This window comes from Tasmannia lanceolata, unplaced genomic scaffold, assembly GCF_043159265.1.
Source record: "Tasmannia lanceolata isolate RefF3 unplaced genomic scaffold, GAP_Taslan_0.1 ptg000019l, whole genome shotgun sequence".
NCBI lineage: Eukaryota > Viridiplantae > Streptophyta > Magnoliopsida > Canellales > Winteraceae > Tasmannia > Tasmannia lanceolata.
In genome coordinates, this window is record NW_027518696.1 from 3,796,504 (window position 1) to 3,818,958 (window position 22,455).

Below are 22,455 nucleotides of genomic sequence, written 5' to 3' on the forward strand. Positions count from 1 at the left end.
TGCAAACCAATGCTAGGTGAACCATCCATGGTAAATAGGTTGTAAATAGTACTCTACTTGGTCAAAAGCCAAGCCAGACTTCCAATCCTGGTCTCCAACAAGTAGATAAGATGTCCTACAAAGCTCAAAATCAGATTGTCACCCAAGTTTTGTGACTGCAACACTATTATATACCTCATGTTTAATTTCCCTATTTTCCAATAACCTCTTACCCTCTCCTTAGTCATGCTCTCTCAATTCTCTTAGGGGCCTTTTGGATTCGGGAATTTAGAATCCGAGATTTCTTCAAAATTGTAGCTAAGAGACAAGAGAAGAAGCGGACTAGCTGTCGTTTTTTACTTCTCGCTTCCGTCAGCAAGAGAGTAGCAGATCCTTCCATATTTCCAGGTTTTAGAAATCTCAGGATGCAGGAGAGATTTTTAAAACTTGAATTTCTCACTTAAAATCCAAGAAACGCTGCTAGGACAGCATACAGCAGCTTGATCATGAACCCTCTTTTACACTATTTTCAAACTAAAAACCTGGATTCTAAAATCCGTGTATCCAAACGGCCCCTTAGTCTCCCACCCTCCCTACCCCACTCTAAACACTAGATAAACCAATATTCCATGGACAAAACTTCCATGGCTGCCAAACATGACCTAAGAGTTCCAACTTTCTGCTCTTATATATCATACTGTATCTTTTACATCTTTGATCAAAAGGTGATACAGGAACTGCCTAAAAGATGAGACCTTCTCATGCTTTTTGCCTTTTAGCATGTTTCTTAGGTACCAAACCAATATGCCAAAAGCTCTAGGGTTGATAGAATATGTTAGGCTAGGCCCTTTTATCCTTTCTCATTTGGGTCTGGTCCCACCTAGTTCCATACCTAGGCAGGCCCCGCTCTTAGAACCATAACATTCCAACATTACATGCATCCGTCGTCTACAGCGGCTAGTGCAACACAAGCAGAATAGCAAGGCAAGAATCACAGTACCTTCAACCCACTAGTCTACGATTTTTGCCATAACCGTAACCAAGAAGAGAAGAAAAGTTGTGTTAAATCTCAATCATTATATTTCTTAAATTTCATTATAGATCATCTATTTTGAATATACAGATCAGATTGTGCTAAAGATTCAATTCATTCATTCAAAAAAAAAGAGAAGTAGTCATGTATGAAATATCTATTCATCTTTTATATCAAAGATTAATCCTCATCCTAGCATCCTTCTATAGATAAACACTATCTAACACGAAACCACTAAAAATAAGAAAATCTCTTATGGACTCCTAATGAAACTAAACTTTCCAAACTACTAAAAATATAAATATATGTTATGTACTAATATAAAAAAATTCTCTTGTACGCCGACAAAGGATGCGCCTGCATTAACAGCCCACTCTGCGACAACTTTCACTCTGGCCTTTTTTTTCGGGTAGCTCTTTCCACAGGTCGCCCCTTTCGAGGGCCCACTTCGCACTAACTTAAACTCTACTGGCTTTCACTCTGGCTTTTTCACCAGGAAATCCTCCCCACAAGTTGCCCCTTCCTTTACTCGAACATGGGACATGATGGCTGCTCTTCAAATATTAGGTACCTAACTAATATGCATGCTAAAAGCTCTAGAGCCAATGTAACGCATTAAGCTAAGCCCTTTAAAAATGTCCCATACCAGGCTAGGTCCCACCAAATACCATACCTAGACAGCCCCCCCACTCAAGACCTTGACAGTGTGAAATGTGAGAATGCTCGGGAACTTTTTGTCTTAACATGACAATATGGAAAAAGAAAAAGAGAAAAAGTGAGGTGTCCTAAAAAGAAGATCCCACTGTTTGATCTTGAATCTTGATTTTAAAGGCATAGAGAGGAGGATGGTTTTGGAGTGGGCGAGAGAAGGGGTAGGGTTTTAAGAAGTAAAATTGACAACACGAGAGGTTGCGGCTAGAGAGGTTGGGGACAAAGAAGAGGAATACAGGCCGAAATTGAGATTGGAAGATTGAGAGAGGCATCCCTCTATGTATTATACATGTATAGGGTGACTGAGAACGTACCCCTAGTGCAACCCTCCCTATAATAATTTTATTTCTCCATATAAAATATCTTTTTTATACAATGACAAATATAATTCTACTCTCTTACAAGTAGCAAACTCTTATCAAAGGGATGTATGGGACGACCACGACACGATGGTGTCTTTGTATCATTTTCCAAAGGATGATCTATGAATAGATGCCAAACAATCAAATTAAACATAATTTTGGGCCAATAATCGGTTGGGGCCTTCACAATCGGTCTCACAATCTGAAACGAACAGGGACTAAAAGACTCAAAACAGATTTTTCTTTGGAAAATGATACTGTACTTATCGTCCTATGCTAACAAAAGATTCATTGGAATGTGTGGGAGGACCTTAACAAAGGGGTGTTTCCGTGTTTGATATGATTTTCCTCAAAGAATAATCATTGAATAGAAGCCAAACAATAAAACAACCAAAGCATTAAAAGGCTCAAAAGAGTATCCCCTTCCCTTAAATTTACTTACAAATACCTCATTGAAGTTTACAATCAAGTAATCAACAGAAGGCCAGCTAAGGAGAGGAGACTTGCATCAAAAGCAACCCCAACTCATCAATGTCTGCTTTAAATAATTAAAAGCAGAGAGAGAGAGAGAGAGAGAGATATGGTAAAGTAAACATTAATAGGATGCCCTAGTAGAAATGGGGTGAAAGGGTGCCCCCAATGGCTGCAACGGCTCCCCCATCAGCCATCCATGGTCTTGATTTCACATACAGTCCCTTCTATGCCCTCCTCTTGTACCAAAAAATTGCCTTTCACCACTTTTCATAAAAATGACTTTCTACAGTGTTTATCTAATCTTATATGCAAATGGTTTTGAATTATAAATATAAATATTTGTAAATCTATACTATAAATAACGAGAAAACTGTGGTTGAACCTTGGAGTCTTTAATGCCAGTGGAAATCAAATAGATGGGAAAAGTTGGATTCTCATGTGAATAAGTCCCTAGGTCATCTAAGACCTATAAAATGTAAAATTCTCTCTATTTATTAAATGCATTATCGCTCTGTTCCTTTCGACGTAAAATTTGTTTTATGTTCATTTTTTTTACGTCGAAAGGGATATTAAGTAAAAGACTACAATCAAGGGAATCCATATATCTATATCTAGGGATTTGCTAGGCAATTTCACGGAAAGCTATTTTACTGCTGACTTTTGCATGAGAGAACAGCCACGCAGGCTCACTTATTGGTAGATTTTGACTTATTCATTTAATTCATCTGAGATCGTTGTTCTCTCATACAAAAAGCCGGATAATGGGTTTTTGCGAAATTGCCTAGAAAATCCCCTATATCTATACTACTGATAACAAATAAATATTAACTTGTAAATGCAAATTTCATTATAAATACTAAATAACTTATACATGTAATTTTCTTAACAAATATGTATATCTATATCTATACTATTACATAATGAAAATGTTAAATGAATATAATATAATAAAATCCTTAGAGACGATGATGGTAATACTATTTGGGCATTCTCAGGCCCTACTGGGCTCGAAGACACGGATGAGGTTGAGATGAGGGCGGTGCATGCATCAAGGAGTGATGATGTTGGACAAGATGGACAAAGTAAATAGTGGATGGTGACTCTCTGAATGTAATAAAATGGTTACAGGGTAGTTCATCTCCTCCTTGGCGATTTGCTTGATGGATGGATGAAATATCCATACCGGGTTGTGGGTTCGTCTATCTCATATCATCATGGCGGTAGTTCGGCAAATTCTGAGGCCGATAGGTTAGCATGGGATGGTTGCTTTGGGTTTTATTCTTCACTATTGTATTGCTTGATCATTTCAATCACCGATTCACCGGAGTTTTCCCTGTGTTTTCCTTCTTTTCATCAATATAATTCTTTGCCATTCAAAAAAATATGCAATATAATAAAGTCAAAGAAGAGATGTGGCTCATTTTTTTCTCTTTTGTAGCACTGGTACCATTTTTTTTTGTAAGATTAAATTAAATAACCTTATTCGCAAATAAGAACTAATGTGGGAGACCCAATTAAAGAGGCCCTTTGTCTTTTCTTCTTCCTGTTCTACTTTATTAGTTCATGTGAAGGGTGGTTGAGATTGTTGATGTAATAGGCCCATCACTAGTCCTAAAGAGACAGGTTAGGTTTGAGACCAAACCCGCTATCCTAACTCCCCTCAAATCTAAAAGTGACTTTTCTTTGGTGTTTTGCAACAAATTTAATCATATCTACTGCCCTGATTGAATCGTATCAACGGCCGTGATCACTAGACATTGTCACCGTCTATAGTGGGCCACAAGCAAGGGAAACAAATCTTGCAACATGAGTGAGCTTAATATTCCTCAATAAAATAGAGGGACCAAAGCAATAATGAAGAATAAGCTATAAATAGAAGCCAAACAACAAAACAACTAAAGCATTAAAAGGCTCAAGAGAGGATCTTCTTTCCTTAAATTACTTATAGTCTTATTCTAGAAAAAGATTTATTGAACTCTGCAATCAACAAAACGCCAGCTAAGTATAGGAGACTTGCGTCAAAGGCAACCCAACAACATCAAGCTATCAAACCATCGGATTAATAACTTCTATATCTGTCTTGTGGGTGGATAGCCCCCTGTGTAATGCTTGCTATAAAAGGAAGGAGAGAGAGAGAGAGAGAGAGAGCATCTTTCTATGATGTTTATAAGAGAAATAGGACCCACCTTTTATCTGTATGATGTTAGAGAGAGACCAACTTTTATGTCTATGATTCCATTCATAGAAGTTACAAACAATGCATTCCAATTGGGAAGGTAAGATGGCTGGCACCCACGACTAGGGATATAATCTGCATGTGGCTATGAATGATAATTATTTCTGTCTCGTGCTGAAAAGCTAAAAAGATAAGAGGAGATGGACTGATAGAGAAAGGGAAATGAGAACATGCTATGACAAATGTAAGATGACAAATGTAAGAAGAGATGAGATGGTCCCCTCCCTTTCCCTTCATCAATCAACACTAGGTTCACCACCTTTCCACATGGTATAAGGGCACAGAAATATGAGCAAGTACAAGCATAAATGTGGCAATTTGTTCAATAATCTAAACCATTTATCTCCAAAGCCCTATTTGGGATAGAAATCCTTAGATAAGTTGTTAATATTGACCATCTTTCTTGGATAATTTTATCTTGAATCAATCCATATATCTGTCTATCCTGCTCTATATATTTATTGGGGCTGTTCTCAAGGCCAAAGAAGGATAGAAAGCCTATTCAAGGATAAAATAAACACCACTTATCCTCCTAATGGAGAACAGTCCCATTTGAATGGACTTTGTAACAAAATTCTTTCCCGTCAAATTATATTTACTCTCTGGAGGTTTTCCTCCAAAATTTAGACTATTTTGGTTAGGTTTTTATTCTAATTATTCATTTAGAAGATGCAAACTGGAGGTTTAATCAGAAACATCCGATGGGGGAGAATTTTGGTGCATAGGTCCTGTTTTTTGGGTAGGCTATTTGGGGTTAAACATCGGATCTCAAGGTTGAAGAACAAAGCAGTAGTTGGCTTTTTCACACATCGAACAAAGTAGTCCCCCACTCGTAGTTCTATATGAGGATCCATCATATAAATCCTTTTTTCAGGTGGTGCCAACCTTAAATTAGGGTTTACCACCTCTGTCCCTAACCCTTTATTGGGAAATGATATTTCCACTCCCTTTCCCAACATTTCCACCCCATATTTGTATTTTTCTAAAAGGTCTGTATCTCCTTTACTTTGTCTCCTTAATAATTTTCAGGACAAGACAGACTAAAGGGGTGGAAATGCTGAGAAAGGAGATGGAATAAGGTAAAAGAGTAACAAATAACACAAGATGACATGGGTTGAAGTTGGCATCACTACCAGCTTTCTCACAATTCCTCCTCTCTTATTCTTGATGAAAAAACATGTAAGAGTAGGTTTGTCTAACAATGCATAGAAATGAGGAAAATGATTAGTGCATACACATACCACCCACCATCCATTGTACCTCAAGATCGAAAATAGTGCAACACCTTGAGACCAGTCTTCACTGGTCAATGGATGTACACTAACCAGTGGTGTATTGTTCATACAATCTTCCTTTTATCAGAGGATCTTAACCGTATCAATGCACTTTTGCCTTTTGAATGTGAACCAATTGCAAGCCTCTAGTTTGATCATAGGGGATGAAGGAGAATTTTGAAGTATCCATCTATGTGCAGAAACATGAAAATAAAGAAAAACCAATACCCGTGTGGAATTTCTAAGATAAACCATGAAAAAGATAAGAATATTATCCATCTATGTGCAGAAAATAAAACAAATTACAAACCCTTATCTACATACATACATTCTAAAAATTGCCTCCATGTATTGAATTGGGATTTCATTTTCCCCAAGCCACATGATAACTAAAATCATTTCAAAACATATGGCAAAATATAAAAAAAATAACATCTAAAAATATTTTAATCTTCCGACTTTACCCTTGTTTCCTAATCAAATTACCTCTCTACCCTCTCTAACCCCTCCACTCTCTACACTGCGCCATGGGTCTAACCCCTCCACTCTCTACACTGCGCCATGGGTCTAGTCTTCTGCTTCCCGGCCTTGATCGGGCAAGGGGTCTGAACGGGCAGAACCATACAATTATACTGCAAACAAATAGAACTACTCAAAGGAATCTCAGCCGTCGGATTAATCTCGATCCCTGTCAAATAATTATGCTGTAAATACAATACCTGAATCCCAGCCGCTAAAAGCCTCTCCACGAAGCTGCCCGGGACCTTCCCGGAAAACATATTATTATTCAGATACAAATTTTGTACCGAGGAAAGCAACGGTGAGATCTGCCCGGATAAACGATTGTAGCTGAGATCAACGGTTGGTATTGAAACTTGATGCAACGGTCGGATTTGGCCAGTGAACATGTTGCGTTGTAATTGAAGGGATGAGATTGGGAAAGAGAAGACGCTACCGGGAATACTACCCGTGAACCGGTTCATACTTAGGTCAAGATAGTTCAACCGGTCGAGCCTGTTCAAAACCCGGTCCACGCTTCCAGTTATTCGATTGTAAGATAGAGAAAGGTATTGAAGAGAAGAAGGGAGAGAAGAGAGAGAACCGGAAAGATCGTTTTGTTTGAGATCGAGCCGGGTTAGGGTTTGGGAAATAAAAACCGGGATTGAACCGGATAATCGATTGTGGCAGAGGATTAAATTTTTGAGAGATGAAATTCCGGTGAGCTGAGGGGGGATCGAGCCGGTTAATAGATTGTAACTGAGATCTAGGGTTTGGAGATTTTTGAGATAGGAAAAAGAGGTCGGAATATTGCCGGAGATGAAGTTTTTACTGATGGCGAGGAATCGGAGGTTTTTGCATTGGGAGAGAGATTGAGGGAGAGAGCCAATGATTCGGCCGGGGACAATGGTGAGTTCGGTGAGGGAGGAGAGTTTTCCGATGGCTGGATTGAGCCGGCCAGTGAGACCTGGCGAGCCGGCTCGCGGCTCGCCGAGGTTTAAGGCGATTACTCTGTTGTCGGAGCAATAGACGCCGGGGAAATTACAAGGGTCGGAGGTGAAATCCCATGAAGAGAAGAAATTGGCTCCTGGCATGTCTGTAAGGGATTTTCGAATCGATTGGAGAGCTAGAAAATCTAGAGGGTTTAGTAGGGAAAATGCAGTGAAATGAGTGTAGGAGAAAAACAACAAGAGAATTAAGAAAGTGGGTTTCATGACCAGCATTTTTTTTTCTGAACTGAACACTGTTTCTAGGTGGGAGGAGTTTTTATAGAGCTGGGTGGGTGGAGTTTTTTTTTGCCGTGAAGGATGATGAGATTTTTCTGCTTTCTGGTGGGAAATGGAGTGATGTTTTTAATGGGGAAAACAGGTGGAGCAGTAACAGAGGAATAAGAGAGGAAAAATCATAAACTTGAGACCCAAGCTTCTTCTTCTGCTTCTCTCTGTTTCTTCTTTTTCTTCTATCCTCTGTTTTCATTATTTTGGCTTGTAAGAGAAGCTGCAATGACTAGAAAGCAGGTTTTCTTTCTTCTTTTATTTTTTTTATTTTATTTTGGGCATTGATAAATTCGTAACCCCTTTAGGATAATTCGCATCACTCTGACGTTAAAAAGGCTTAAAGCCCTCCTTTACTAGGGGTGAATTATCTTACAGGGTGTGAATTTATCATCGCCCTTTATTTTTAGGGGATTTTGTTCTTAATTGTAGTAGCTTAGGTTAGGGAAGCGTGAACGGTTGTCCGAGCCTAGGTGGAGGGTGGAGGCTGAGGTTCGGATGACAAGTCATTGATTAATCGGTAATATCACCGAGTGGTTGACCGCCATGTCAGCTTTGGTGCCACGTAACTGGTCCGGAAAGAGCTTTTAGGCAGAAGTTGTTGGTGTGGGGGGAGTGGGGGATGACAGCTGGCGAATCTTGGTCTTGGCATTTGGCTTTTTTGTATGCTTGTCTCCGCTGCTTTTTTCGCTCAACCAACGGTCCCCTCTCCGCAATTAAGTGTGATTTGTAGGTGAAGGCAAACGAGAACACAAGGAAATGATTTTTGGAGAGCAACCTATCTACGTTGTGTTCCATCTTATGGACGGTTTGGATCATCCCATGATGTGGTTTGTACAGTACTTTTTGGAAAAATAAGGGACTGTAAGGGCTTGCACCATATAAAATCTCAAATACATAAGGGTGGCAATTTTGGCTCGGGCTCGGAAGCTCGCTCGAGCTCGGCTTGAAAAAAGCTCGGCTCGTTAAGGCTCGTTAAGAATTTAATATGTTTAAATATATATATTATATATTAATATATACACTAAAAGGGTTGTCTAAGGAGTGAAAGGGGGAGGAAAAATATGTCACTTCTTTTTTGGAACCCCATTTGTTACTTGGACCACACTCCTAGTGTAAAAAGAGTAGTAAAAAAACACTAGATAGGGTTGTCCAGGGAAAATGAGGGGTGTAAAATTAAAATAATTCGAGCTCGATAAGGCTCGCGAGCTTGGCCAAGCCGAGCCGACCCAAGCCCGAGCCGAGCCGAGCCGAGCCGAGCCTGGCTTTTGAGCTTAACGAGCCGAGCTGAGCCTGGCCAAGCTCGGCTCGGCTCGGCTCGTTTACACCCCTACAAATACACATTACTTTGATAAGGTTGGGATTTGCTAGGGAACATCGCAGAAGGCATTTCATAGACATGTTGTTGCATGAGGGAGAAACCACATTACATTGGCATTTCATGGACCGCCTGTTGCATGAGAGTGCAGCCACATTACATTCATATTCATGGACCTCAAAATGCCTTTTGTGATGGTCCCTAGCAAATCTCAATAAGATTTTAAATATCCTGGACCACACAAGGTTTACAATTATATTAAGGGATTTGCTAGCCAATTTCACCGAAAGCCATATTGAGGCTGGCTTTTTGCATGTGAGAACAGCCACCTTAGATGAATTAAATGAATAAGACAAATTATGTCAACAAGTCAACCTGTGTGGCTTTTCTCACATGCATATCTTGCTATTCTCCATGAGAATTCTGATTTATTGGCGAAAAGGTGAAGAAATAGATTCATCATCCCATTCCAATATGATCAAGTAGGGCTGCAACTCGAGCCGGGTTTTACCCGACCCGCATCGACCCGACCCGAAAATAGCCTGGGTTGGGTTCAGGTTTCATGGGTTTCGGGTCGAGCCGGGTTTGAAGGGGCCTGACCCGACCCGACCCGACCCAAGTTACATAAGTTATAGTATGTACATTTTTTTCTATTGTTAGTTAAAAGCTAAAAGTGAAAACCCACGCACCCACTATAATTGTATGTGAGTGTAATTTCAGCTTCTATGAGTTGAGTTGATTCAAGTGTTTGATTCAACATTGTTTGAATGTAATTACAACATTGTTTGGTTTGATTCAAGTGTAATGTGAGTGTAATTACATTATTGTTTGATTCAAGTGTAATGTGAGTGTAATTTCTGCTTTTATGAGTTGAGTTGCCTTGCCAAACAAGAATTTTCCTTAAAAAATTGCGTCAACGTGAAAAAATCCGACCCGACCCGACCCGACCCGAGATTTATCATGGGTAGGGCCGGGTTTGGGAATCATGGGTTTTCCGAAAAAAAACCCGACCCGAGATATTTCTCGGGTAGGGTTTGGTTCTCCAAAACCCGACCCGCCGGACCCGAGTTGCAGCCCTATGATCAAGAACGAGAGAAAGAATTATTGCCTCGTTCGCCAGCCGTATTTGATTGAAATAGTGTGGTACGAATGACTTTCTTTAATTATGCACCCCTCTTCATAAGAAAAATATGTTCTAGTCAGTTCTAACTTCATTCAATCAACTGCCTTGAATGCAATGTACCCACGATTTTGAACGAAAATTGGCTAGCAAATCCCTTATATTAAATATGACCTTTAAAATAGGGAAATGATAAATGCGCTCCTTTTCATTAGTTGGGAATGGATGTTTGCCCAGCTCTCATCCTTAGAAGCTATACGTTTTCACCTCCGCTGCTATGTGTCACCCAAAAACCAGAATTTCACTTTTTTTTGCAAAGGGCTGAGATAAAAAATCACGTTCTCTATTCTTCATGAAAAAAAATTAAAGTGCCGTTTGGATACGCGGATTTTAGAATCTTGGATTTCCTTCAAATCGTAGTTAGGAGACAAGAAGAAGGACATAAGCCGTCGTTTTTTGTTTTCTCGCCCTTCTTTCCGCCAGGAAGAGAGCACGAGATCATCCCATGTTTCCAGGTTTTAAAAATCTGAGGATGTGGGAGAAATTTCTAAAGCTAGGATTTCTTACTTAAGTATCCAAGATTTTAAAGAGAAGTGAAGCGGTGAGTCTCCTTCTCTCTTCTCCCAACTACAATTTTGAAAAATACCAAGATTCTAAAATATGCATATCCAAACAGCCCCTAAGGGATGATTTCTCGGAGACAATTAGTCACGATGGAGGTGAAACGGCCTCTACGATTACTATATATAGTAACATGACTGATATATGTGATTGATATTTTGAGGGGATTGATATTTGCACTGCAATATTATAGTAAGTGCACTACTTTTTTGTTTTTTACCTTTTTTAATTAACTTTTCAGTGCTATTACACCCTTCATTGGAAGAGGTCAGGCAGATTTTTCGTTACGGACGCTGAAAAAAAAACTGATTCATCTCATTAGGCAAACCTGAGCTGTGTCAGACAAAGTGAGTAGTGGTATTATCAAAATTTCAAAACAAAGTGAGCAGTGCCATTATCAAAATATGGTTAGGGAAAGATATATTCGCCCATTTTTCTTCCCCGTGCCATCCCCTTGTGGTGTAAAAAGAGTAGTCATAAATACATTAGAAAGGAGTGGCCCTGCGAAGAAAAGGGCGTGGATATATCACTTCACTATAGATTTGGTTTTTTTTTCGAATAAATGTATTCTGTATTATAGATGGTGTGGCATCTCGTTTTATTGCAATGCTGATTAAAAAAGCCTGTGCGATGCACGGGCCTGACTAAAAAAATAAAATGAATCATATCATTTCATCAAATAAGAAATTTTAATCTACAAATCTACAGAGAGGTTTACATTGTAGAAGATCAACCCAGATGCTTACATTGTAGAAGGTAGCCACCAACAAATACTCATTACTTCATTTTTTTAATGGCAACAAAATACGCAAACATAACATCAAAAAAAATAAAAAATCCTAGAAACTGATTCAAAGAGAATGCCCATATCTAAGGTTGAAATTTTAAAAAAAAATGAGGGAAGAAAGAAATTTTGGCAAAAGCCATGCATATTAAATTTTACAATTCGCTTATACAATATTTATGTATCTTTTCTACCAACACAATAAGCTCTTTTCATAAGACAAAAAATGAACAAATGTATAATGTATTTTTTTTATGGGTAAGCTGGGGTTAGGGAGACCCCTACCAGATGTATTGCCAACAAAAAAAATAAGAGTTACATCTGATTTAAGGGGATTCCAGAGGACGTATGCAGTAACCAAAGACTAAGCAAAGGAATAAATGTAGAGAGACATCAATTGCCATAATATTCATTTCAAGTGCTATTGAATGGTTACTAATCCTCAACATGCTCTAGTAGTTTGAGGTAATAAGTGGTCAAATGCCATGAGGTGTAGGGATCAAGATTGGTAGAGTTGGAGTTGGAGTTGGAGAGGAAGTGCTATTGAATGGTTACGGACAACCTAAAGTGAATGACTTACTAATTAGCATATGCACTATCCCTGACATTCTCCTGTCTAAGCTCGCATCTCTTTAGCTTCTCTCATGTGGTGGGTGCCCCCTATAAAATTACAGTATATGGGGAAAAAATGCATAAAAAGCCAGGTTATAATGGATACCTAGACTCCTTGATATTAAAACTCCACACTTAAATGACCAACCCAAAAGAGGGGCCAGACGTGAAGGGGAGTGTTAGAGTATAAAAGATCTAATAATACCATCTCCAATCGCATGAGCTTTTGGAGTAATTGGTTGTTTCACATGGTATCAAGCAAAGGTATGTCAACCGGCCAACCCTAAAAAGAGGAGCCTTACGTGAGAGGGAGTATTGAAGTATAAAAGATTAAATAAGGCCATCTTCAACGGTCAAAGCTTTTGGAGTAATTGGTTGTTTCACAATAATATAAAAGGTTTTGCTAGTGCCCATCACAGAAGGCATTTCGCGGATGGCCTGTTGCATCTGACAGTAGCCACAGAGGCTCACTTTTCAGCAGATTTTGTCTTCATTTACAGGTGGCTGCAGTCAGATACAACAGACCATCTGCGAAATGCCTTCTGCGGTGGACGCTAGCAAATCCCTAATATAAAATAGGTTGTCAATTATCTGAAATGAACAAGGCCTAGTAAATGAAAGCTCACTCATATAATCCATTTACAAGAAATCCCGGATCCGGCCCCTCCGATCCAGGCCCGCCCGCCCGCCGCCCGGCCCGTTAGAAATGTAGGTTTCTACCGAGTCAACATCAAATAAAGCGCAAGCGCGAGCTCCTTGGGCCACGTGACCTCGGCTCTTGCGACACATTCCACCAAAAAAAAAACATGGAAACAAGACAAACTAAGAGAATAGATAAATTCGCACCCCCTATGGGATAATCCGCATCCCTATACCGTGTTGACGTCAAAATCAAGCTACAAGGGGTGCGAATTATCCTACAAGGCATGCGAATTTCCCATCACGCCAAACCTAAATAGTGTTACTTATTCTGCAACACACACTCACTCACTCTCAGTCTCTCGATCCCTCGAAAATGGTTTATTCGACAACTAGGGTTTCTCTTCGGCTCGTTTTTGGCCTCCTCCTTCTCCTTGCCGCTTTCTACGTGGGTCGTCCTCTCTACTGGAAGCTCTCTGCAACCATTCACGAGATCCGAGAGAACAGAACCACCGTAAAAGAAGGTCTATACATCTATCTATCTCTATCTCAGATCTATCTCTTCTGTGTTTATGTTTATTTTTATTTTTTTTTCAATTTTTGATTCTCCTAATTCAGATGAGGATTTTGTTTGATTTAGGGATCTCGCAATTCGTTCTCGAAGCTCAAAAATCGGTCGGATGGGTTCACGACGAGTCTGATGCTGGCATTGACGATCAGAGCAGTGGAAAGCTCGTTGGTGTTGCTACTAACCGAAGGATTCTTCGTGGAAATCGATGATCAGGTTCTTGTATCTTCTTTTGTTTTCTTCTGTTTTTTGTAGAGATTGATCTGAGCAATTTGTTTTCTTATGAGTTAGATCTTGTTTATTGAATTTAATAACCCCCAAGTGTTGATGTCTTCTGCTATTTCGTCACTGAGAGGATTTTAATCTTGTAGAATGTATTGAATTTTGGCTTAGTCTCTTGATTTTAGTGTAGAATTTCTTGATTTTTGTGGCAATTTGGGCATTTGGATTAGTGTTATTGTTTTCTTCTTCTTTTGATAGACTGGGGTACTAAAGACTGATTTCTTTATCTGAAGAAACATGAGAAAAATCGTTCTGTTTGTGTCACAGGAAGTGAGAATTCACAAGTCTATGTGATGATTCATTTTGTACACTTGCTGGTTTATTTTGGATGTTCATGTTTATGTTTTGGTGGCTTATCATCTGCGGGACTAGCTAGTGTGGATTGATTGCCATAAAGTGGTCCAGAAGCATACAACCAACCCACCTATGGGTGGAGAAACTGTGAGTGAATCAAGCAGCTCCAAACTCCAAAGCACGTCCAAAACCACCACTAACGACAATTTCTACACAAGGATCTAATCCTCCCTGGTTATATGTTTAAGTGCATCAAGTGGAACATTGATCAACATGGTGCCCCCTATGGAATTTTGTTAATGTCGTGGAAGAAGCTTATAGAGAAGGAGCTGAAAACTTTCAAGAAACAGCATTTGAAGATATTATTGTTTGTGTACCAGAGGATGAAATTACACATGGAGATGAAGGGGAGACACATTGAGTGATTCATTAGCCTAAAACAGTGGAGCATTGGCTTTGGCGAAATATTTATCACACGTGGTGTACGACGGATGAAAAGGTTAACGATGCCATCGCTGATGGTGTTTTTCAACTCACGGTGGACAAGTTTAAGCTGAAAACAATCGCATTCAAACCCCTATAAAATTGTGTGGTTGAAAGGAGTAGGGAGGGGGGTGTCCACACATTCCTTATTTGTTTGTCCATTGGTTAGAAAAATAAGGACGATATTATACGTAGTGTTGTGGACATGGAGGCATGCCATGTGTTGTTGGAAGGCCATGTCAATATGAAGGAAGAAGTGTTCATTAAGGAGGCAAGTATACAAAGATAATTGTAAGGGGCACTTCACCTGTGAAAGAAAAAAATTATTCCAAAATTTGAATGGACGAATGAGGTTGAAGTGGACTTGCCACTTGCCAGAACTTATCAGAGATCTTGTTTATGACGTTTATACTAACGATGGGCAGGATTGTGAAAGGCTGGAGGTATTCTAGATCAGCAGATAACCGATAAAGTAGGACAACCACTTGTCCAATATCTTGTCAATAAGGATTTGCCTATATAGCTTGCCATGTGGTTTGATGCTTAGACCGTTGAGATCTGCGAGGACTTGAACTTGAGGGTGAGTTATTTTCAATAGGGGGGAGTGGGGACTATAGTTGGCTGCGTGGGAAGCGAGTACGAGATATGCCTATATAGCTTGCCACGTGGTTTGATGCTAAGACTGTTGAGAACTGCGAGGACTTAAACTTGAGGGTGAGTTATTTTCAATAGGGGTGAGTGGGAACCATAGTTGGCTGAGTGGGAAGCGAGTACGAGAAGCGATGAGTTATTTTCAATAGGGGGTGAGTGAGGACCATAGTTGGCTGCGTGGGAAGCGAGTACGAGATATGCCTATATAGCTTGCCACATGGTTTGATGCTAAGACTGTTGAGAATTGCGAGGACTTGAACTTGAGGGTGAGTTATTTTCAATAGGGGGTGAGTGGGGACCATAATTGGCTGAGCGGGAAGCGAGTACGAGAAGCGAAGGGTTTAGAAAAGAGAAAATGCGGGAAGCGAAAAGCTCTAATGAAAGTAACAAGAAAATGTGTTGAAAGAGCCATTGAAAGTCAATATGAAGCATGTAATAAGCCTAATTGGAATTGAACATGTAATAAGCCTAATAAGCATGTAATAGACTAGGATTATAATAGATTAGGGCATCGGTAAGGATTACAAGTTGACAAGAAGATTTTGTGACTAATTAGAATCACAAGTTTTAGGAATGTATAATTTCACATGTTTTTAATGTTTAAGTATTTGGAAAAAGATGCACATAACTTTTACTCGAAACTTAAGATGGTTTTCAAGTTTTAAATTTACTTTTTCTTAAAAATACGCTCCTTTAGCCTTATCAATTGGAGAAAATATGCTTTTAAAAAGAAATAATCACATAAATAAGAAGCGTATTCTTAATTAACAGGAAATGTGTATGAAGCATTTGGGAAGCACGCTTTCCCTAAATTTGGGAACGAGAAGAACATAGCTTCCAAAGTGAGTTTCTGAGGAAGCGAGCTTCCCATCGAACTAGGAAGTTTTCGGTAACTATGGTGGGGGCAATTATCCATTTTAAAAAAATGGTGGGGGCAATTATGCAAACTTATGGGTCCACAGCATGGTTTTAAATTTCGATCGAAATCCGAAATTTCGGATTTCGGTGGGGACCGAAACTGAAATTTGGTGAAATTTTGAATTTCGGCTGAAATTCCGAAATTTTGGTCCGAAATTTCGAGAAAATGCAATTAAAAAAAATTAAAAAAATGTTACAAAATTTCGGAATTTCAGTCCTAAATTTCGAAATGAATTAAATAAGCTTTTTTAATTATTCCGAAATTTTGAAATTTCAGGGGTCCGAAACTAGTACCGAAACCGAAATTTTAAACCATGGTCCACAGGCCCCACAAGCTTCTTAAGTCTTTACTACTTAGACATGAATAGTTAGTGTAGCCAAATTCAACCACATAAGCTAAGTTTAGATAGTGTGGTGGGTTAAACATATTAAGATAAATAGAGTTCTATTGTGGGTGGAACTCTAGGAGGTATTTTCTATAAATAAGGGGGTTGGACATTGCTTCCATCTAACCTGACCAAAGGAGATCTTCCCCACTAGAGATCAGGCAGACCAAATGATGCGGAGGATTCGGCAGTGTTTTTCGTTCCGCAGATCCAGTTCGGACTGGTTTTCTCAAAGCAGTTTCAGGTCAGATCTAGATCTGATTTTCTCCTTGTTTTCCCTTCTTGACACTTCCCTTCTTGAAATTGGAATTCCAGCAAATATTACTTTCAAATCTTGCGAGGTGAATAGATTAGAAAACCTCATCTTTAATTTCTAATTAAAAAATGAGATAAAAGAGAAGAGAAACTCTCTCTCAAAGTTCTCTACAAGAGAATCTCTACAATTTCAAATTCAACAAAGCTAAAGAAACTGACATATGATGGATCTTTATATAGGATAACCCTTAATGAAACTTTAGATACCAAAACTAACCCTTATGCAAAAAAGGCAAAAAGTATATGTAGGAATACAAAATGACCAAACTACCACTAAAGGCTAGTGTTCATGAAACAAAGTAAATTCTGCACTAACGAGTAATAAGGGCTGATGTAAAAATGCCAAAAGGGGGTGCTCCTTTCGTCAATGGAGCTACTCATCAAACCTCGATTCTACAGCTATGATAGGTGCGTAAAGAGTGCTTTGCTGGATCGATACCATCGATGGGTATCAGATGCACTACGGTATGAGCCAGTGGGAGACAATTCAGTTTGTTAGAGAGACATTCACTCTTTGCGCTGAATCCATATGGAAACTCATTGGAAAAAGAGCGACTCTAGAAGAGACAACCTCCATGCAACAAATGTAAGGAAGTCCGTGATCAGTTCATGAGGGTCTATGCACTGAATATTAGCAGCAACTTGAGCAAAAGGCACGCCAACAGCGAGAGGAGGTTAGATATTCAAACAGAGAATAGCATTCGAAGCCCTCCTAGCACAATACAAGAGAGCACATGCACAAGCACATGCCATCTTCTCCACCCTTAAAGGTTGATGAGGTTAGTGATCAAGAAGGGGAAGAAGTTGTGGTCACTGTTGAGGATTCACATGGTGGTTTAGTAGAGGTTGTTGAGACCGTCATTTTAGTGCTAGGTAGTGATGATGTTGTGACTATGACCGAGCATGTTGGGTCAGAGCCATTCATAGAGCTAAAGAGTACAATGAACTGTGATGCAGATGAGGTGCATACATTTGCAGATGAGACGTACCATTGAGGATGTTGCAGACGCCACATAGGAGATATTTGGGGCGGACCACTATACTTCTGTCATATTCAGCAGATGCTTGGATTGATCCGGGTTGCTACTTCACCATTTCGATGCACTTATCGGCACATAGGAGATATTTGTGGCAGACCACTATACTTCTGTCATTTTCAGCAGATGCTTGGATTGATTCGGGTTGCTACTTCACTATTCCGACGCACTTGTCGGGATGGACCATTTTTTTTAATCTATATCGGGCGGCTTGATGACTGATGACTGTGACAATCTTCTACTCCTACTGAGAGAGTGGGCCATTTACATATTTGACCTAGACAGACTACCACAATGATGAGGCTGATGAGGAACTAAAGGACGAGTTCTTTCATGAAGGGGTTTTTGATGCAGGAGCATCCTCTCTGACATTTTTACACCAGTCCTCGTTGCTCATTAGTGTAAGCTTTACTTTGTTTCATGAGCACTAGGCTTTGGTGGTAGGTTAATCATTTTGTATCTCTACATGTACTTTTATGTCGTTTTGCATTTGGAGTAGCGTGGGCATGCAAAGTTTCATTAAGGGTAGTTTGCCCATTTCTTGTAATATGCTACCCCTACACATGACATTTCTTTAGCTTTGTTGGATTTGAAATTTGTAGAGATTCTATTGGGGAAAACTTTGAGAGTTTTTCTCCTCTCTTTTGAGAGAGTTTTCTTCTTTTCTTTTAACCCATTTTCTTTTAAAATTGGAAATTGAATATTAGGTTTTTCTAATCTTTTCTACTTTTCCTCTCATTTAATTTCTTGTTCTAATGCAAGTTTCCATTTCATATCTAATTTTTCTTGTGTCACCTTGGAAGATTTGTAAGTAATCCTTTCTGGAATTCCAATTTCAATAAGGGAAAACATGGAGAAAGTCAGATCTAGATCTGATCTGAAACTGCCTTGAGAAAACCATTCCAAACTGGTTTGGATTTGCACATCGAATAACGACGTAAAATGCTTCTGAATCTGCTGCATCATCTAGTCTGCCTAATCTCTAGTGGGGAATATCTCCTTTTGTCAAGTTAAATGGTAACAGAGACCATTCTCTTATTTATAGAAAAATACCTCCCAGAGTTCTACCCACAATAGAACTATATTTGGCTTAATCTATTTAACCCATTACACTATCCAGACTTTGCTGATGTAGTTGAATTGGGCTACAATAACCATCCATGTCTCAATAGGGATTAGGTGCACTGGTTACCCTTGTTCTCTTTATTGATCACTTTGGTCAATGGGTAACTCTAATAATTTCACTCTTAATCTCATTCTTCAATCTAGATCGTTGATCTTAGATCAATGATTACCCACATAGGAGCTTACAATATTCTCTGCTTTAGCTTATCGCTATAATCCCAGCTTAAATACAATAGTAAATTGCTGGATTGTTAGGGATTCTGGTTTATTATTATTTTAAGATCTTCATTTGCTCATTCTACCCAGTGGATAGGGCCTTTATTATGGCATTAGGGAAAAGGGTGATGGATTGCTATTGCCAAGAAGCATGCATGAAACACAAAAGTTTCTCCCAACACTCTTGTCTTCACAATGAGAGGACTGAAAGGGGATTGAATGATCTACTAATGAACCTGTCCTCAATTCAGCAATTAGTGGGTTTGGAGAAAAGGAGGATTGGATGAGAGGACTGAAAGGGGATTGAATGATCTAGTAATGAACCTGTCCTCAATTCAGCAATTAGTGGGTTTGGAGAAAAGGAGGATTGGATGTGCTTCAAATAGGTCCCACCTTTCCATGGACATTGATGATTGTCTCTGATAAATAATCACTGCTTGCAGTGCGTCTGATCCAACATACAAAGAAGGTAAACCAAGCTCAAACGTTTAAGCTTATTTGTTTTTTCTTTTGATGTTAATTCTTCTTAGGAGACAATCTCGCACTTCTGTTTGAGCAACCAAAAGAAAATAATTACTGCCTTTCTGATAGCTCACCCTAGCAGAACTGTGATCTTGGTTCTGAACTTCTGGTAGATTCCCAGGCTGACTTGAAACAATAAAATGGCAACCGGCTTGGTGTCCAAAAAATTTGATCTGATACCTAGCTGGGTGGATAAGAGGTTCTACATTTGGGTTATTTGCCAATGTGTACATCATCTGTGTAGATGGATGGGAGGAATTCATGTTCTATTCTCATATGGCCTTTCCGAATCATAAACTCGCCCTTCACATTACAGATCACTAGGGGTCCTTGTCGTTAACCATCATCAATCATTTACCGAATGCAAGTTTTTGCATTACCCTTGAGGCTGTGTCTGGCTGCCTGGAATTTTTTTTCATGATAGATCGCTGCCTCCAAGGGAGTGAGAGAGGGGTAGGGCAGTGGGAGACGGAGAAAGATTTGAGAGGGCACGATTGAAAGGAGTATGAGATATGGCTAAAAATCAGGAAAAAGTTGATCCTATTTTGAGTAGTTTTTTGTTTCCTGATTTTTAGCCACTCTCATCACTTGGAGACACTGGTTTCCTGGTTTTTAGACACTTCACCCTCATCTCCACTTGAAGACACCAATTTATCATGGGAAAACAAATTCATGGTAGCCAAACGTGCCCTAATCGTCTCTCGAAATCTCTAGATTCATTAGTAAATGTGGTCCGGTCTAGTCTATCCGCAGTTATTAAATAGGGTCTAACCCAAAGTGGCCAGAAACTTCTTCGGCGGGTGGGAAACTCGTTTCCCATAAAACGCGTTTCCCATAAAACGTGTTTCGGTAACATCTCCGAAACATGGTAGAAAAATTGGGGAAACGTTTCCAAAACGCATGGGAATCATATGAGAAACTTATGTGAAACATGTGTGAAACCTTGAGAAACATATGGAAAACTCGTAGAAAACGTATGCGAAACGTGTGGGAAACATGTGTGAAACTTACGAAAATCGTTTTGGAAAAAAACACACTAAAAAATTGTGGAATAGATTTAAGAAGGAAAACAATAGCATATATTGTTATAAATAAGAAATATTCAAATTGAAATTTGAAAATAACAAATTTAAATTTACAAAAGCATATATTTGGTGATTTCATTTGCATTTCTATATCATTTCTGAAATGTTTCTAATGTGTTTCCTATGACGTATCTCAATGTGTTTCTCACGTGATTTTCTATCGTTTTGCCATTTCTCGTTTCCCTCTATTTTTTCTGTGTTGCCCTTTCCGCTTCATGTTTCGCTTCCTAAATTCGTTTCCCACCCTGCTAACTATGGTCTAACCGTGATTATGTGGCAAGATTGGACAATTCTATTCGAGAAGTGATCAGTTTGGAGAGGTCCTTCATAGAATGAGATCGATCCAAGATAAGATATATAGTTAGATTGGGCGGCTAAGGATTGTTTGGCAAACATGTTTGATGAGCTAAGGAGGAGGATGTGACTATGTAGCAATTGAAAAGAAAGAGTATTGCAAAGAGGAAGGCGGTAATTATTGTTTCAATAAAATGACCACAAAAGTTGAAGACAAGGATTGATGGATCAATAGCTGCAAAATTTGCCTTGTTTTGAGAAATCTAAGTTTATTCAAAACAAATGCAATAGTGGGAGGATAGTTTGGAAATGTCGGATGTAGAACTCCACATCGCTAAAATTTAAAATTGTGAGCCAAGGCAACATTGACCTTTAATTCTTCTCAAACAAGATTTTGATTCTGAAGTGTCTGAAGTGTGTTCATGTTCTAGATGTCAAGAAGAATTTGGTGTCTCAAACTATCACCAAATATGATTTCAAAATGATGCTGGAAGCTGATAATTCGTTCTTGGAAAATGGGACATTTGTTGGGAAGGATCATTTCTCCGATGATATGTTTAAATTTATCATTATTAATTGAAGTTACACTTCTACTTATATCGTGGATCGAATCTTTTAGTGCTTGGCATAGTACATTGTTGCGTCACATTGACCTTCAATCTGGGAAAATATTTAATATGTAATTAATTTTAGATTGTGAGAATTTGGTTACATATAAATGTGAAGTCTCCATTCAAAAAAAAAAAAGAAGTGAAGTCTCTAGTAAATGTAGAATGACTTAAGAGAAACCATTCAAAGTGTGGAAAGAAAATAAAATTATATTTATGAGAAGACAGATACAAAAGTGGCATTTGTGAGATATTTCATAATCTTCATAGATGATTTCTCGAGATACACACATTTCTCTTGAAATCAAAAGATGCATGTCTTGATAAATTTAAAGAGTTTGGGTGTGTTTGGTCGCACAAAAGCTGGGATGGCTTATAGGTTTTGCTTGGCATTTACATCAGCAAAACCCCTTGATTGGTTGCCAATATAGCATTGACAACCCCAGGAGACTCCCATGGATGTCTTCTGGCTAATAATTGTATGTTTGGTGATGTGTCACCGTTGTCTCCTCCCTATGATATCCAAGCCAAAATCCACAAAAAGGTGGAATTTTGCTTGGATCTCTTGGGAATGATATCCTTCCACCCATAAAGTACCACCTGCCCTTCGCCCTCTTCCTCTCCAAAGATCACCTCAAGGACAATCCTTCCTCCTCCGACATTGTTTCCGTCTTAAGTGCGGGTCTACCAAGGTATATGACTAGGTGGAACCCAACTTGGTATGGCATAGGTTTTT

At 39.1% G+C, this 22,455-nt stretch overlaps 2 protein-coding genes across 4 annotated transcripts; one reads left to right on the forward strand and one right to left on the reverse strand.

The window, feature by feature from the left end:
• Window positions 1-6,318: 6,318 nt before the first annotated feature.
• Window positions 6,319-8,059, reverse strand: LOC143852584 (uncharacterized). Its single transcript, XM_077362028.1, has one exon. The coding sequence runs from the start codon at window positions 7,788-7,790 to the stop codon at window positions 6,603-6,605; it is 1,188 nt and encodes a 395-aa protein (XP_077218143.1). The 5' UTR covers window positions 7,791-8,059; the 3' UTR covers window positions 6,319-6,602.
• A 5,216-nt stretch (window positions 8,060-13,275) lies between these two features.
• Window positions 13,276-21,516, forward strand: LOC143852586 (Low-density receptor-like protein). Of its 3 annotated transcripts, none has more exons than XM_077362031.1 (3): window positions 13,276-13,459; window positions 13,576-13,719; window positions 21,099-21,516. In XM_077362031.1, exons 1-2 carry the CDS (start codon window positions 13,312-13,314, stop codon window positions 13,713-13,715), a joined length of 288 nt encoding a protein of 95 aa, XP_077218146.1. In that variant the 5' UTR covers window positions 13,276-13,311; the 3' UTR covers window positions 13,716-13,719; window positions 21,099-21,516. The 3 variants fall into 3 exon arrangements, with proteins under 3 accessions (XP_077218146.1, XP_077218145.1, XP_077218144.1); XM_077362030.1 differs by lacking the exon at window positions 21,099-21,516 and adding an exon at window positions 14,053-18,466; XM_077362029.1 differs by lacking the exon at window positions 21,099-21,516 and having other exon boundaries at window positions 13,277-13,459; window positions 13,576-13,895.
• Window positions 21,517-22,455: the final 939 nt, after the last annotated feature.